Here is a 17,383-nt window from a genome sequence, read left to right as displayed (position 1 = left end):
CAAGTTAGTCGTAGGAAACATCTACGAACCATCTTGAGGGTGAGTGTTGGCGTGAGTCAATTTATGTTGGCGCGAGTCAATGTACAATAGGGATTGATGTATGCTAACTTGAGTAAATGTCCCTAGAATAAAGATTCAATGTTCTCATAAACAGTAAAGGAACATTGTGTTGCAATGTTCGAACCCAAATGCAAAAATCAGGAGTTGCAAGAGGTGTGAAGCATAGGAGGCGCATGAGTGATATAAACAAAAAAACAAAAAAAAAAAAAAAACCAGAAAACGAACACTGCAACAAAACATCTAAATCTGATAAAACTAGAATAAGAAAACAGACATTGCATTGCAATATCTAAATCCACGTTGACCTATTCCAAAATATAAAAAATATGAGAAAAGAGTGTCATTTAAAGTGGGTGTCAGCTGTAATGATAGATTAATTTTTGTTTATCTTAAATGCATTTAAGTATCACAATACATAATTGACCTATTTACAATTAATATAAATATTATTGATATATTATTAATATTGTAACTTTTTATTGATTCTTTACCAAATCACCCTTTAAATCTACATAAATTTTTTTTTTCTAAACAAATAGTATTATTTACGTGTGAGAGAGTGGCTAAGCCTCATAATGTGCTAACAATAATGTAGAATCAAACTTAATACCTCTCATTTACTAAGTGACACATAAAATAACTAGGGTTAATCTCAGTTTATTACCCTCAAATTTTTCGATTTTCAACATTTGGTACATCAAGTTTTTTTTCATCCCAGAGTGGTACCTGAAGTCAAAATTTTGGAACAATTTCATACATTCGTTAAGATTACTATTAAGTCAACCGTTAACTGATGACGTGACGCTGATACCACGTGTCAATCTGGGCCCACTTTAACATTAAAAAATTAAAAAAAAACCCCCTTTTTTGTTACTTCGATCCACCCCTCATTCCCTCCCCAATCCCCTCATCCCTTATATCCTCCACGCCCCACCCATCATCTTGAGTTATGGAACTTTGAGCTAGACAGATCATTGTCTGTGCAAAACCCTAGAAAATTACCTTATCTTCTGTCTTTGTTATGGGGAAGATGGATCATCGAGCGCGAACTATAGAAAAATGCAATCGCAATTGAGCCTTCCCCCTTGTCAAATTACCACCGTGAGCATCCAATGAACCAAACCCACATTTCCTCGTCGTCAACGCTAACGGATCTGCGGTCACATTTGAGGGCGAGCTTGGTGACGGTGTCGAAGCGAGAGAAGAGAAAAGGGATGATGGGTTTTGGCCGTGCGGTAGAGGGCGGGCGAATTGGGAGGTGGGTTTTGGTCGGCGATCGAAATGGATCCTGACCCGGGTCAGTACAGGTCCGTTGAAAGACACGATTGAAATGGAGGCGTTGGAGGGTAAGCCGCAGTTGATGAGGTAGTAGCCGGAGGGAGTGAAAGAGGCTGAGGTGTGGAAAAGAGAGAAGAGGATTAGAGAGAGAAAGTGGAGATCGAGACCCTTGAAGCTCCCACCCAACTCATGAATAGGCTATGATTTTTGTATAAAAATCAAAGATTTAATCTTTTTAGAAATTTCTAAGGGCTTTTAGCCAGTGTTCTAAAAATCAGCCTAGGCGGTGGGTGGTGGCCAACCGTTCCGATTAAGGTCAAATCATTTGATAAGTCGAAAAACTCATTTAGTAGCATCTAAGCGAGGGTCTAAGTGAGCTAGGCGGAGCAGGCGGGGTTGGGCGGCTGGGAGATCTGCCTGGGCGAATGAGTTTGTCTGAAAAAGAATTGCACCCAGAATTAAAAGCGTGAAGTCTGGTGGCCACCGACAAGAAGATGCATTAGCAGGAGCAGCGGGTGAAAAGATGAAGACGATGAATAGTTTAAATGACCTGTATTATACGTCGTCGTTTGCTGTAGCCTATTTAAGTGGATCCGCAACTTTTCGTTTTCCAAAGCTAAATGGACTTTAAAATTTAATGGCCCTCTTAACCCAACCAAAAACGTCCAAAACAACAATATAACAAAAGAAAGTTAATGGGATTTTTCATTTCTAGTTTTTTATTAGACTTAGTGGACCTACATTAAGTTTTTAATATTTGAAAATTTCAAGTATAAGAATGTAATTATTCATATGTTTTATAGTAACTTTAAGAAAAATAAAGAAATATTATATGTGATGTCATCCAATACTAGTATGGGTTTTTTTCTAAGTAAAAATAGACACTATTTATATGAGATATAATAATTTACTCAAATCCGTCTAACCCGTCTAATTCCCGCCTAGCCGTCTAGGCGCTAGACCCCAGCTCGCCGCCCGATTAACGCCTATCGTCTTATAATCTTACTTTTAGCACACTGATTGGTGTTGCAGAGGTGCTAGGAGATACAACTTGTGCATATTTTGGAGGAGGAAGAAGGGGTGGGGGAGGACAACGGTGAAGAAGTGGAAGAAGAGAAGAGCTCAGTGGGTTCGTCAACAACGGCGGTGGTGTTGCCATCGTTGTCCTCTAGGAAGAACAACAGAAGCAAATCTATCCTCCAAGACGGTTGAGACGAGGGAAAAACCTAAAACGTTTCCTTCCAAACCCAAAGTTGTAGTTTTTAGCTTTTTATTTTTTTTAATTCTTTAATATCCACGTGGGCCCAACTTGACACGTGGCGTCAAGTAACTGCCTACGTGAGCATCACGTCACCAGTTAATGGTTGACTTAAGAGTAACTTTAACGGATGTATGAAACTGTCCCAAAATTTTGAATTCAAGTACCACTCTGGAATGAAAAAAACTTAATATATCAAATGTTGAAAACTGAAAAACTTAAAAAGTAGTAAACTAACTCAAATAACTATTAATTTATTCAACTTGACGGTACTTAGAAATTCAGAAATCACTTTAAATCACTTTTCTTTTGATAATTATTAACTTTTTGGTAAATAATTAAAGCTAGAACTATTACACGATGTAGTCTATGTCATGTTTAAACAGAAATTCCGTTGTTTGGGAAGAGGTTAGGTCTGTCGGTATCCTGCGCTGCAGACATGGCGGCAAAGTTCGCTTTAGGGTCGGAACCGGTGGTGGGTTCGCTCGCACCCTCGAAGAAGAAAGAGTACAGAGTCACCAACAGGCTCCAAGAGGGCAAGCGGCCCCTATACGCCATCGTTTTCAACTTCATCGACTCTCGCTACTTCAACGTATTCGCCACAGTCGGTGGCAATCGGGTTCGTTACTCTTCCGTTCTAATTCTGGGATTGTTAGTTGGATTTTCCTGCGTTTTCTCTGCAACTAAACATGGGTTTTATACTTTTATGGCTGAAAATTCAGTAAATTTTTTTGTTTCTTGTAATTTGGTTTACTGGGTTTTGCTAGATTGAGTGGATTAGTAATTTATTTGTACATGATCGTTATATGGACTAAAGTTAGTGTTCCGGGAATCCGAGTAAAACAAAACAAGGCATCATCTTTAACATTAACAGCATTGGATTACAATGCGGCTGGGTAGTGGTGAATTATGGTTGTTCTGAGCTGGTAGTGTGTAGTTCATTACTCCGTTTTCCAATAAACAACGTGAATTTGTTCCCCGAATTGTTCATTGCGTAAAAAAAACTATCTGAGAGAGACAAAATGCAATGTTCTCCTTCCACTATTTGTTGTGAAGTGTTGTGATTGTTATACTGTTCTTTTTGTTTCAGGTGACTGTATACCAATGCCTAGAAGGGGGTGTGATCGCTGTGTTGCAGTCCTACATTGATGAAGATGTAAGTCAAGACAGCCATCATTCCATCATTGATCAAATGGATTAGTATTCTTTTCTCGGTCATTTATCAAACAGTTAAGCATCCATTTGTTAATGTTTAGAACTTTTTGCGGATATGTGATTTTCATGTGTTTTGTGTAGATCAGAAGGATGAGTCTTTTTACACTGTGAGCTGGGCATGCAATAGTGATGGATCACCATTGCTTGTGGCTGGAGGAATTAATGGTATAATGCGTGTCATCGATTGTGGCAGTGAGAAGATAGACAAGGTATCTTAGTACTCCTGTACTTTATAATGGTGCTTTTAACTATACTTAGCATACAATTAGGATGAAAGTGTACATCTGAAATCTTTGAAATTTTAAAAGTTCTTGCGTGGCAATGAAAATAGATGATTTTCTTTCTTTGCATCTTTTTTCTCCCTAATGTACTCATCCATGTGCAGAGTTTTGTTGGCCATGGGGACTCAATAAATGAGATCAGGACGCAACCGTTGAAGTCATCACTTGTGGTGTCAGCAAGCAAAGTGAACACGATAACCTTTTCCTTTTCTCTTCTTTTAAGATGTTTGTTGTTTATTTTATTAGTAATTTTAGAAATTTCCAGGATGAGTCAGTTCGGCTATGGAATGTTCAGACTGGAATATGCATTTTGATATTTGCTGGAGCAGGGGGTCACCGCAATGAAGTCCTAAGTGTGGTAAGCATATCAGACAGGGAGTTATATCCTGCCACCTTTCCATGAAATCTTTTAAAATATAAATTTATTGTTTTCTTTTTTCTTTTTGTTGTGAAGTTTTGATAAAAGAAAACGACTGAGAGCTAGTCATGTTTACCTTGTTCTTCATGGTTTTGATAGGACTTTCATCCTTCTGACATATATCGTATTGCGAGTTGTGGCATGGACAACACTGTTAAGATCTGGTCAATGAAGGGTAGGACTACATGGTTTTGCTCCATATGACAATTTACATAATTGGATTTAGTAAACCATAGTTATGTAACTATATGGCATGGATCACAATGGTTAGTTCTAATTTCTTATGAAAACAGAGTGTTATTTCTAATTTCATTTCTTATACATTGCTTTGTTTTAGAGTTCTGGACATATGTAGAGAAATCTTTCACATGGACAGATCTTCCTTCAAAATTTCCTACAAAATATGTGCAATTTCCTGTAAGTACCTGTTCTTTGTGTTACAGATTAGCGTTTTCATTCTCCTATTGTCTGAGATTACTTTAACCTTTCAGGTATTCATAGCTTCCATTCATACAAACTATGTTGACTGTAATAGGTGGCTTGGTGATTTTCTCCTCTCAAAGGTGAATAACAATTTCATCCCTATTTTCATTCTTTTCCGTATAAAATCTGAAGGTTGTTTGGGAATGGAAAATGTAAACATTGTATAGGATGCAAAATCTTTATACGTCAAATCGTTTGTTTCGTTTACTAATTGGCAAAAACTTAAATCAGCACAATCAGCTGGTTCGAATGAGTTAATGAGAAACACATCAATTCCAGAAAAGTTGATTTATCTGTTTGTGGCATCAACCTCTGAATAGCTTATTGGATCACCTAAAAGCAAGATTTAGTTTAATAGCTGTTTAGTATAACATGCATGGAGTGATTAATTGTGTCTATATATTAATATTAACAAATAAATTTCAGATATGAGTAGCTTGAATTGCTTTTAGATACCTGTTGTAGCTGAATTCCGTAGATTCTCTAATGATTACATTAATAGATTATTCTGTGAATTTCCAGAGTGTTGACAATGAAATTGTGCTGTGGGAACCAAAAATGAAGGAACAGTCTCCTGGGGAGGTTAGAACTTCTTGCTCCTCTTGTTTTTAAATGTTAAGGGCCAATTGGTAACATTTTTTTTTTTCTGTGTTTTCCTTTAAATTAAAGAAATAGAGGAACTGTATAGACGACAGAGAGGAGGTCACAAAGGTGAGGAAGAAATGAGGTGGAATATATAAAACTAACACTAAACACTAAAGCATTCTAAAACTAAATAGTCACCTCTATCATCTGGCTACTCACTTTCCTTTATTTTTCTAATTAAAAACAAAAAAGTTACCAAGAAATGCCCACTTTTCTTGGTCTTTACTGCCTGTTCCATGAATTATTGCTGATTTTAGTTGACTCTGTAGAATTCCAGTTGTTTACTTTATGGTGGCCTAAAATGTTATTTGGCTGCTTTCTGGTTAGGGCACTGTTGACATCCTTCAAAAATACCCGGTTCCGGAGTGTGATATCTGGTTCATCAAGTTTTCCTGTGATTTCCATTACAATGCAGCTGCTATAGGTACTGCATACCGCACAAGGAATTTCTTCAACAGTTGTAATTGCACCAGTTGATATAATTCTTCGTTCTTTCAAAATCTAAGGAACCATGTAACTTTAGATGTTCCAACTGTTGCACAACTATATGTCGACTTCTTAGCGCTCTATTGTTTTCTTTCTTGCAGGGAATAGAGAAGGAAAGATTTTCATTTGGGAACTACAATCCAGCCCTCCTGTTCTTATTGCAAAGTTAGTTCGTGTTTCTGTTTACCAAAACTACATGCTGAAGAAAGTTGTAACTTTGAAATGTAAACCACTACCCTGCACCGTTTTTTCAGGTTGTTACATCCTCAATCAAAATCTCCGATTAGGCAAACTGCTACGTCTTTTGATGGAAGGTGATTCATGCATAGTTTATTTCTCATTGTTTTAACTATGTATTATCTTTTATTTGACATTAATCTTTACATGACCTTGTAATTGCCATATCCCGCGATAACAAGAGTGTTTCCTCGTTGCATTATTCTATATTGCAGCACCATTCTAAGCTGCTGTGAGGACGGAACTATTTGGCGTTGGGATGCTATGGAAAGTTCTTAAAGCTCATCCAAGTTGGTTTGTTGCCACTACTTTAGAAAAATGCTTATTGCAGTTCAATTGGGACACCTTTGGTTGGTTGTAGCAATGCATTTGGTGGCATTCATGATAGAGCAACACTAGTGATATGTACTATGTGACCGAAAGTTAGAGCACGGACAATCATACTGTGGCGAACCTTTGTTGTGTAACATATGCGAGGTAGATGTCAAAATTTCCGTATGTTTAAGCCAAATGTTTACAAGGTGTTTGTAACTCGCGTGGCTAAAAATATGTAATGCTGAAGACAAGTTCGAGTCACTGCCAAACAATATTGCATTTATCAACAGAAAAACACTTATCGGACCAAATTAACTTAAATCCACCACAATTTCACGCCGGATTTGAGTCGGATTTGAGTCGCGTTCAAAATTGTCACCCCCACTTGGGCTTATAAGAAGCTTATAGACAAGGGGAGAGTACCAATATCATCGGTTTGCCAACTACGATAGCTAACAAGACGGGTACATTTCTTTAGAAATTTAAATCGATACATATGTAGGACCTTAGATACAAAACTGCTATACCAGACATGAATACATGCATAATCTCTGCAGCAACTTTTTCCCCCTTATATACAGATAAAGAATGGGTAAGCTAGACAGATTGGGATCATTTTCATCCCAAGGTATTACAGGGGAGGGGGCAAAAGAATAGCAAACAATGACCTATATCTGCGACCGTAATTGCGTCAATAAACTCTCCATACTCTGAAGTTTCTCACTGAGTTGTTTTACAGTTGCAAGATGCTGCACGGCTTGTTCTGAACTATCTAGGTCTGCAAGAAGAGCAGTGCACTTGGCCTGTGATTCTGTAAATGCCTCCTCGAGTGAAGCCACTGTTGATTCCAAGGTGGAGGTTGTACTTGGGGTTTCATTAACCAAGTTTGATTGAGAGAGCCCAGTACTGGAAAAGCTGCCACCCCTGGTGAGCTTTCCAGGGGAGAATATCTTGTCAATGCCCTCTGTTCCTGAAAGTCATATTCATATCCAAATTACATAAGGCCCAAAAATAATAAATAGATAATCTTCCAGTGGTATCCCAATAACATATACCAGATAAAACTTGTTGGCTAAATTCTTTTTAAAAACGTACAAATGTGAGTAAAACATCGGTGTCAATTGATTAACTTTTTTAGCATTCTAAGGACCTGGAAGAAAATAACAGCTCAACTCTGATCAGAATTAATGGAGAGATGCATTCATAGGCTGACAAAATGTTTAGTAACGTACCGAGGTTGCTCAGTTGTTCCATTGCAGCCTCGCCAATGGAACCCTCCAGCTTGAGTAGCCTCAGAATTCCAGCAGTGACTCGACCCATTGATTCAACTTCCGACTTGCACAGAAAAGTAAGATGTTGCAACTCATCCTTTGTTACAACCGCCTCAATCTATAGAGACAAAAGTGTCACAATGCAGAACAGTTTTTAGAAGATAAAATACAGTTGTTAACTTGAAAAAACGCATTACCGGTTGCTTAACAGAGAATTTCACATTTTCCACAGCCCATACCACCATTTCATGATCAACTGGGTCCTCTGGTATCACCATGCGAATTTCAAGATCTATACCTCCAGATGTCTCAGTAGTTTCCTTGATCCCATTCGCAGGTAAGATAGCAGCATTGTTAGACTTCTGAGCATGGGGCTTTAGCGTCTGCAAGCCTTGCACACCAACCTGGAACCATATTTAAATGCATGAGATAATGACTTCGATATCTCTGATTAAAATGAAGGTGCATAAATGACGAAATTGAAATGAATCACACAGTTGCACATATTTGCATTCGATAATATTCTAATAGAAGCAAACTATATCTATTGTGTCAGAACATTTGATCTTGAATGCAGCACAGGCACAACCAACCAAGTTCTACCAAAGTATATGCTTAGTATCATCAGCTCACTAGAATTTTGAAATTTTAAATTTTAAAAAAAAAAGGGGGGAAACAAACAAAAGAACAAAATCTTTGCATGAATGTACTTTGCTCATTTTGCCTAAATCTCAAACTAATCCTTGCGAGACATTGACTACCAATTGTTAGGTCTCTATTACTATTAGATATCTGCAATTTGAATCCCAACCGTGAGATAGTTCTGAGTGCATGAGCAAGACAACTTCTCACCCTACTATAAGGACCCACTTATGGTAAACCCGAGAATAATCATACTTCACTAACCACAACAACAACAAAGCCTTATCCCACTAAGTGGTGTCGCCTGTATGAATCGTAGAACGGCACTTCGCTCGATTTTGCGCCAAGTCTTTCATTATCTCTAAGTATCCATGTCTTTTTTTAAAGTCTCTTCCCTAGGTCTTCCTCTGCCCCTTTTGGCCTGAGCCTCGATCTCATAATTGCATTTTCTAACCAGAAAATCTATAAGTCTTCATTTCACATGTCCAAACCACCTTAACCTATTTTCTCTCAACTTATCTTCAATTGCAGCCACTCCTACTCTACCTCGGATATCCTCGTTCTTAACTCCGTCTTTTCTTGTGTGCTCACACATCTAACAAAGCATTCTCATCTCCACTGCACTCATTTTTTGCATGTGTTGATGCTTGACCGCCTACCATTTTGTGCCATAAAGCATTGCTGGCCTTATTGACGTCCTATAAAATTTTCTCTTAAGCTTTAGTGGCATACAACGATTGCACAAAACACACAGTGCACTTTTCCACTTCATCCATCCAGCTTAAATTCTATGGTTAAAATCTTCATCCAAATCTCCGTTCATTTGCAAGATAGGATGGAGATCTCAACCATAGAATACAAGCTGGATGGATGAAGTGGAAGAGTGCACCGGGTGTGTTCTGTGACCGTCTCATGAGTGTTACTATTATGACCACAGAGATCAAGTATAATAGAGTGAACCAACACCAAAACAGGGACATAGCAATGCATGCAACTTACAAATTTTAAAATACCTAAGATATCACCCAGGAAGACCATAATTTACTTGTTTCCCCCAAGAAACGACCCAAAAATAAAATGACAAAACACTTCAATGATGCTGGCTTATTCATGTAAAGCTGACCCTTTTCAAAAAATGTCACCTTTAATAATCAATATGCATGTATGCTTCATCCAACATGCCTTTAGCAGGCTCAACTAGCGCATTAAAACCTTAAAAAGAGAGAGCCGCAATGGAAAGGGAGAGAAATCCTTACTGTAACCAATTCCACAGGATATTTTTGGGCCCTGTAAGACTTTCCATTGCCACTCAGCCTATGCTTTGGACTACTTTTTGCTTTTACATGCAGATTATGGAACGTTGTGTGCCAACACCTCTCTTCTCTTTGCACATCCTCATGATTATCAAACCACCATCTTTCTGCAATCTCCCGTTCACCTTCAAGAGCAAATAACCAATTTTTGAACTCTATGGACACGTCGACATCATCTGGTTTTCCCAAGTGCAAAACCCCACTTTCTTTCCCGTCTCGTGAACTTCTATCTGGAAGAAGATGGAATATTAGAGCGATTTGTGTAACAGTGAGTAAAATCAGTACTGATAGGAAATGACAAGGGAAAAAAGAACAGGATAAACAGACTTTGCGTGCATGTAACTAAACAAAATTACCAAAATCATATTGTCCCATACCCTCTTTCAGATCAATAATGAGATGCGATGGTTTGAAAAGTTCCGACAGTGGTCCAGCTTGCAATTTTTCTAACTCCTTAGAGAGCCCCTTTCCAGGACCACCATCAGGGCCAAGTATTCCAAAGCGATGCAGCAAGGATTCAGCATAGTTCATTCCCCCACCTAGGCGTATGCCAGAGATAGACGCACACACATTCAGACTATGACACTCTGCATCACGTTCATTTAAAGGAATTACGTGTACCATACTTATGTCCAGAAATGGATCCACAAAAGCCTTGCCATTTGATTGATGTTTTGTTTGGTTATGTATCCAAAATACAGGTCTTAGCTGAGGGTATCCATTTCCACTGGTTGAAAGACCATTTTCGACATAAGTTAAACCTGAGCCGTTCTCATGTCCCAAGTTTCCCTCAGTGTCTACACAGTCCACCTCAACACTATCCCAATGAATAGTGGATGAAACAGCAATTGCACCACCAAGAGTTCTGTGAGTAACTTTTATGAAGAGATCATCACCAATAAACTGAACCAGAGGCATTCCTTCAATATTCATGGAAGATGACTCCAGAAATTTAATCTGGAGATTTTTGACTGCCAAGCTTACCGCTGTATCATTGGGAACCTTGTCAATCAGCTTTAATTCAACAGAATGATCCCTCTTCTTCTTTTTTCCAGTATTTTTTCCAACGAGAACAATTTTTTCACTAACTCTGCCAAAGTACGAATAAAGATCCAAAACAAAAAATAACTGTTCAACAGATGTGTTGGAGAGATAGTTTTGCCAAGCTACCCCCACCCTGACAATACCACCGGGAGGAGGAACATTTGTTAATGGGCTCCCATCAGCAGTTACCATAGCTACTTCAACACAAGCATCTTTCAGCTCAACACATCTCCACATGCCTGAATTCCAATCAATAGAACTCTGAAGGCCAGCTGACTTAGTGCACTTTTCTAATGACAAACTAATGTGTGATGCTCTAGCACTCCATTTCTTCTGGCTGGCATCAATTGGTTGACCTTCCCAAAGACAAAAGCAAGCAGGGTCCTTCTCCAGATTCAGTAACCTTAGTTTTAGTGATGGTGACTCTGAAAATAACAAGTTCTTGATATGAAGCCTTGCTCCAGAAAAGGCACTCTGGTAGATATTGTCCCTGTTGTTAGCAGAGTCACACAACTTATCTATGTCCAAAGGAACAGTCACATCTAACTCCTTGAGGGTGAAAATCAAGGAATTTACTGAGGAATCTGGTACAACAGCACCAGGATTGACCACAATTCCATCAGCCAGGAAGGAAGCGATCCTCAAACACGATCCTTCTTGGAGATCAATCTAGAATTTAAACCAAAAAACAAACGGGAAAAAAAAATGAAAAATGATACTTGAAGATTCACAAAGGAAAACATATAAAAGATGGAACAAATAAAAGATGTCAACACATACCATTAAGGGTTGACAATTAATTACTGTTTGTGAAGCAAAAGATGGAGGGACTGGGGATGGCTTGATCTGAAGAGAGTGGAGGCACAAAAAAGGGACACCTTTAATGAATTGCCACTCCTGATCTCCCAAAGGATATATGGGAGGGCAAAAATTCTTGCCTGTCCAAACAATAATACAAAACTGATAAGAGAATAATTTCAAACTACAGATACCCAACATCCAGCACACGGCCACTGGGTTAAATTTCGTCTTCTCTAGTCTACATAAATAAATTTATCCCGTACCGAAGTCAGGAACATGCAGAGGTTCTTCAGAAACTGCATGCATTGATGGTTGAACCAAAGTGCATGGAGGCCGCGAAAAGGTATCCCTACATTCCAGCCACCAACATAAATTATAACTTAGCCATAGGACTGAACATATATCGAATTGAAAGGGGAAGGCATTTCTCAAATTTAAACGTTTCCCACATGGAGCTATGTACAAAATCATACTTATCTTTAAAACTACATCCATAATTCATCGTGGCTTAAAAAAAAAATAGAAATGCAATAGGTCTAGTCACAAAATCGCTGCAGATACAATGCAGGTATGAACAAACAATCTATGGTTAACATATAATCCTTGTCAATTGTTAGAGTTATATGTGAACTTCTACCTAAGAAATCAGGAAAAGAAATGCACAAATGCAGAAACAACACCCTAAAGGTAGTCAAAGACCAACTGAGCTCCAGGAGAATGATGGGAAAACATACTTACCACCACCAAATCTCTTGCAACATCCTAAATTAACAATATTTACCTTAAAAACAGTCCACCAATCATAACCCTCGACAAGTTGTTGTCAATTTCTCCATCTGAAACACTGGCCTGGAAAAGTGGATCCCCATATAAGATTCTGGACTCCTAATTGAGTCAAATAGACATAAATTGCACAGATTTCAAATGCCAAATAGTTTTAATTTTGATTGTGACAAATTTGGGAAATATAATATATTTTTCTTACAGGACCCTCCTTGGATCATAAGCACTCTAAACTGAATCTCATTTCAGTAGCATGTAAACCCAAGAGTCAAATATGTATTAGTTTGAACAAAGACTGAGATGATGATAAAGAAAAGTTTAATCACATATGTAAGAGTCATAGGACAGTACCCGTGAGAAGAAGAGTGATTGCATTAAAAGTTCGAGCTTGAACTCTGCAAGTAAATCCAACACTTCTAAGAATGCTTCAATTTAAAAAACAAAAATAACAAAAGAAATAATTTGAATGAATGTAACATGCAACCTTGTAGATACCAACAAATTGGGTTCCCTGGCCCATTCTTTGTCAATAAATTGGGTTGCATAAAATACATCCTGTCTTTTCAATGCACACAAGTATTAAGTCGCTATAACATTTGTAAAGGAAAATCACAAACCAGCATCTTTAATGCAGAGAAATATGTGGTCCACAACAATTGAGACTATAGAACGTCCTGCTGCTTCTGTGGATCGCTGCAAAAAATTCCATGAGAGATGTAGAGAGAGAGAGAGAGATAGATAGACAGAGAGAAAGAGAGAGAGAATAGCTAGAGAATCATAAAATGTTAGCCAAAAAATAGATTGAGAATGAAGTAAAGCCAACAGCATACCTGCTGAGTATTTGAATCAACATCTCCTCTATTCAGACAGACATACAATCCTGTCATAAAGCGGAGAAGAGCACGTAGTCCTGCGCCACATGATTACATATTAGCACCAAGCTATATGTATACAATGTCTTGTATAATTATAGAACCAGTGAAACGGGTGATCAAATATAATTCACTTGTTACCTGGTTCACTTATAGCAGGACAAATGGCCTCTGTGATATGTAACTGAACCTCAAGTCCAAGTGGACTGTTTAATTCAGTCCTTTGCACTGTGATCTGGTCATAGTCACAAAGTGAAGAAAGATTCCGTGAAAAAAAAAGCACAGAAAGCACCGGACGCTCTCTAGATTCACACTGATATATGGAGTAAAAATAAATCCATCAATAATTAACTAAAAAGTTTAGAACTGCATTACATTAGCTTGTCCTGAAATTCCTTCTATAAAGCGCTCCCCACCAAAGAAAACTCGCTTTGCACCATCGTCGTCTCTCTGGTTTCTTCCATCTTCAGTACGTGCTATGTTATCATCCATGAACATATCAGGGTGGGGAAGGAGATCAATAGACAAAGATTCCCACTCAAGTTTCTGGTAAGAAAGAATTCGTCATCATTTAATACTAATTCAAAATTGAGAAGTCTAACACTGCTAGACAGAGAACAATATGGAACACACAATAGTGATCTGATGCACAAAGATTAGCACATTACTTTGAACAAATATATGAAATTTTTGTCGCTGGAGAATTCCCGTGCCTCCTTAAGATTTACAACCTGTAACAGGACATTTAGTTCAAATAAGCCGGTGAAGTTACGGACCTGGTCAAAAAATGTTTGTATGACCAGAGCAACTAACACGTTACCTGCCAATTTTCATTGGTAGTATACAGCAAAAGGTTGTGTATGGTTATAGAGGCCAGAGGTGATGCCCTGTGGGACAAATAAAAAAATGAGAGAAGAATGAGCATATGCAGTGCACTCACCTATACAACTTCATATTTCAAATGTCAAAGAAATCCTAGAGTCTGTCTGTCCCATTCTGTTTTTGCCAAAAAGCCTGAACTTGTCAGTCCTGCACTTTTTTATCTAAATATTCTAAACTATCGTCCTGAATCCTTAAGATATAACCCCACCCACACACACCCCCCCCCCCCCCCCCCCCCCAAAAAAAAAAACCTCCAGCAAGCAAAACATTCGACTTCCTGCTACATTTGGCCATCAATATCTACTACCTTTCTGTTTTTTTCCTAAAGTATACTTCCTCCTCTTACAGACCCAGAACTTAAACATTTAAATCCTCACAAACCATGATTACCATATGAGTGATCACACAGGCTAATTCCTACTCTGTCCTCCTATGTCAACAAAAAGATCATTTTTAGCAAATATTACAGGCCTATATTATAAGTTAGAACAAATAATATATCATTTTAAGAGGTAAAAGATATACTTGTTGATTGGTATAAACTCAATTCTTCGTTTGGAGCCCAGAAGTTCTTAATCATAAACTAAATTCCCACAAAAGGGATCCATAGAGAGGAACATCATGATTGCACATGGTAAATATGACTTCACATATTGAAGAATTTCCACCAGATATATCTATATTTAACTTCAATCTAAGGTTATAAAACCTACAATAGTTATCAAGTATTCTTAAAAGGCCAGTTCATTGCGGATAAGAGCATTTCTGGCCATATTCATATACGAAAAGATATAACTAGAGAACTGGGCCTTTGGAAATTACCAACTAGCGCCTCCTTGGCTTCGACCACCCCCACGAGTCTCAAGTAGAAGATTAACTGTGAGAATCTCCAAAGTCATTCCATCTGCAATCTGATAGTTTTTAAAAAGATCAATAACGTAACTTCCAGAATAAATGTTCAAATCTCTATGCATGCTCAAAAAAAACCAAAGAAGACACTTGTCAGTAAGGAAGCTTGCATTACAGGTCTGGATTCTCAACTGATTTGAGCTACTAATAATGAAAAGTCAGTATGAACCTTTTTTTTTAAGAAACAAAATTTATTGAACAATTAAAATTGTGCAAAAATACAAGAGCAAAGGACCAGAAATTCTAGTTCACAGAACAACACAAGAACGTAAAACAGATGAAATGTTGGAATGAAAGTTTACAAAAAGCATGAGAGCAAGGGAGGAATTGAATGAATGAAAGGTCGGAACCTAACCAAACACATACAATCTGCCATACTTCGGTGATAAATAGGTAGACACACTAAATAAGACTGGAGCTTTATATTGTAACTTGACAAATTTCATCTTGTTAACAAGCTATAATCGCCATTCCGCACCAAGAATTCAAGATACAATATAAAGCTCTAGTGCATTTGGCAACAATCTCTCCCTTTACCAGTCTTAGCTAATTTTTTTTATTCTTTCTGAGATTCCAAGTTCCATTAGTCAGAAAGAATAACAAGATTATTTGCATTCTGTATAGAAAACACATAACTGTACTGACTGAACCTCACCTTATCAGCAAATCCATAACCGCTACCCTTTGCTGAGCTAGAGGAAGATGGGGAACTGCATGCAATAATTTATTTGCTCAGTAAATCCATGACTGCACTACAAAATTTGTTTCAATCTTGAAATGTAAAATAAAGCAATATATGCAATTGGGCTTTTTACCTTCTTGGACTCCTCTCATCCAAATCTGACTTCTCCTCCAAAACCAAATCAAGCCTATCAATTTGCACAACAATCGGCTCTATTTGCACATTACCCACAGATGGGAGCTATCAAATCACACAAAGAAGAGTCATTTACTTAACTCATATCTGAAAAATGCATTGAGAAAAATGCATATAAAGAAAACCATCTGGAATATACATCTACCCTAACCTCTCACCAGAGCATCACATCTTGTACAACGATACACTCAACTAAATTTGAGATTACTGTAACAATTAAGAGACTATGCACAAAAAGGCAACACATTTTAACTTCTCATTTCCTTTTCTAATCCATTTAACTTCCGATTTCCAATTCGACACTATATCAATCAAAAACCAATTGAATTATATCGAATACACACGATAAAAGAATGCAGAATTAACAGTCACCAACCACTATCTCCAATTTTCCAACTTTGGCCGTGGCTACATTCAGTGCCGGCGGCAATCCCATGCTCGCGTGCAAAGCATCGCCATTGATATCTGCCAAATCCAAAAACAAATCAATGAAACTCTAACTACAACGAATCGACCAAATCAAAACTAAAGCAAATAAATCCCTGAAATTTACCCAAATTAGAAAGCTGAACCGTCCGTCCCTGCAACTTGAACTGGTCTCTGGAGAAGGATTTCAACCAGTACTTGAGAGTGTACTCCAGCGCCCGAGCCAATATCGACTCCATCGCCGAAGAAACCTTGCAGAACCTGAACTTCTAGAACCCCGTCGAGAATTCAGAGAACTCGTGAATGGACGCTTCTAGCCGAAGCTCCGCGGATCTACGCCGATGCAAAATGCGGAAAACTCTAATCGAGTTCGGATCGGGGGTTGCGAGTGGCTGTGGAACGTGCATTTGGGGTCACAAAATCGAGTGGGAATTTGTTTCCCTTTCCGCTTTTGCTTTTTTTCTTGCTCTTGCCGCAGGAGGGAATCTCATAAAAGTGGGAGCGGAAAGAGGCGGGGATGGGGAGGCACGTGAGAAAGGGAGGGGGACGTACGATTGACACGTGAGGGAGAGGGTGGATTGGGGTGCATTGGATCTGGGGTTTTCTGGGGTGTCAGAAATTCGGAATCGGGGGAGGACAGAGGATGAGCAGTGGATGTCGGCGTGGCTTCGTGTTTTGGGGAAAGTGATTCGTAAAGCGGTAATTGGAGTGCGATTTTTCTTTTGCCAATTTTTAACATGTAACGCATTGCAATTTGTAAATACAAAACACTTTGACCATTTTCATTCTTGGACCTTCTGTTGATGCTCATCATCATTTTGCAATGTTATACGGTAGATTTTTATAATTTATTCTTTCTTTTTTTTTTTTTTAGTATTTTGAGTATA

The 17,383-nt window shown here is 38.2% G+C and overlaps 2 protein-coding genes across 3 annotated transcripts; one reads left to right on the top strand and one right to left on the bottom strand.

The window, feature by feature from the left end:
* Nucleotides 1-2,978: 2,978 nt before the first annotated feature.
* On the top strand, nt 2,979-6,907 carry LOC137741976 (polycomb group protein FIE1-like). Its single transcript, XM_068481694.1, has 13 exons — nt 2,979-3,215; nt 3,687-3,752; nt 3,898-4,020; nt 4,197-4,277; nt 4,358-4,450; nt 4,610-4,685; nt 4,848-4,927; nt 5,002-5,073; nt 5,516-5,575; nt 5,966-6,062; nt 6,226-6,289; nt 6,379-6,438; nt 6,577-6,907. Exons 1-13 carry the CDS (start codon nt 3,036-3,038, stop codon nt 6,638-6,640), a joined length of 1,116 nt encoding a protein of 371 aa, XP_068337795.1. The 5' UTR covers nt 2,979-3,035; the 3' UTR covers nt 6,641-6,907.
* A 382-nt stretch (nt 6,908-7,289) lies between these two features.
* On the bottom strand, nt 7,290-17,181 carry LOC137741975 (uncharacterized). 2 transcript variants are annotated; one of them, XM_068481693.1, is made up of 20 exons: nt 16,624-17,181; nt 16,447-16,535; nt 16,009-16,115; nt 15,849-15,903; nt 15,107-15,195; nt 14,223-14,289; nt 14,071-14,133; nt 13,778-13,948; nt 13,544-13,637; nt 13,361-13,440; nt 13,148-13,223; nt 12,882-12,925; nt 12,529-12,596; nt 12,011-12,096; nt 11,727-11,884; nt 10,280-11,615; nt 9,846-10,132; nt 8,145-8,351; nt 7,909-8,065; nt 7,290-7,640 (listed from the first exon to the last, which is right to left on the bottom strand). In XM_068481693.1, the coding sequence occupies exons 1-20, from the start codon at nt 16,733-16,735 to the stop codon at nt 7,345-7,347; spliced, it is 3,642 nt and encodes a 1,213-aa protein (XP_068337794.1). In that variant the 5' UTR covers nt 16,736-17,181; the 3' UTR covers nt 7,290-7,344. The 2 variants fall into 2 exon arrangements, with proteins under 2 accessions (XP_068337794.1, XP_068337793.1); XM_068481692.1 differs by having other exon boundaries at nt 7,290-7,646; nt 16,624-17,179.
* Between the last annotated feature and the right edge of the window lie 202 nt (nt 17,182-17,383).

Source organism: Pyrus communis, chromosome 8 (assembly GCF_963583255.1).
Source record: "Pyrus communis chromosome 8, drPyrComm1.1, whole genome shotgun sequence".
Taxonomy (NCBI): Eukaryota; Viridiplantae; Streptophyta; class Magnoliopsida; order Rosales; family Rosaceae; genus Pyrus; species Pyrus communis.
This window is presented reverse-complemented; position numbering and strand designations above follow the sequence as displayed.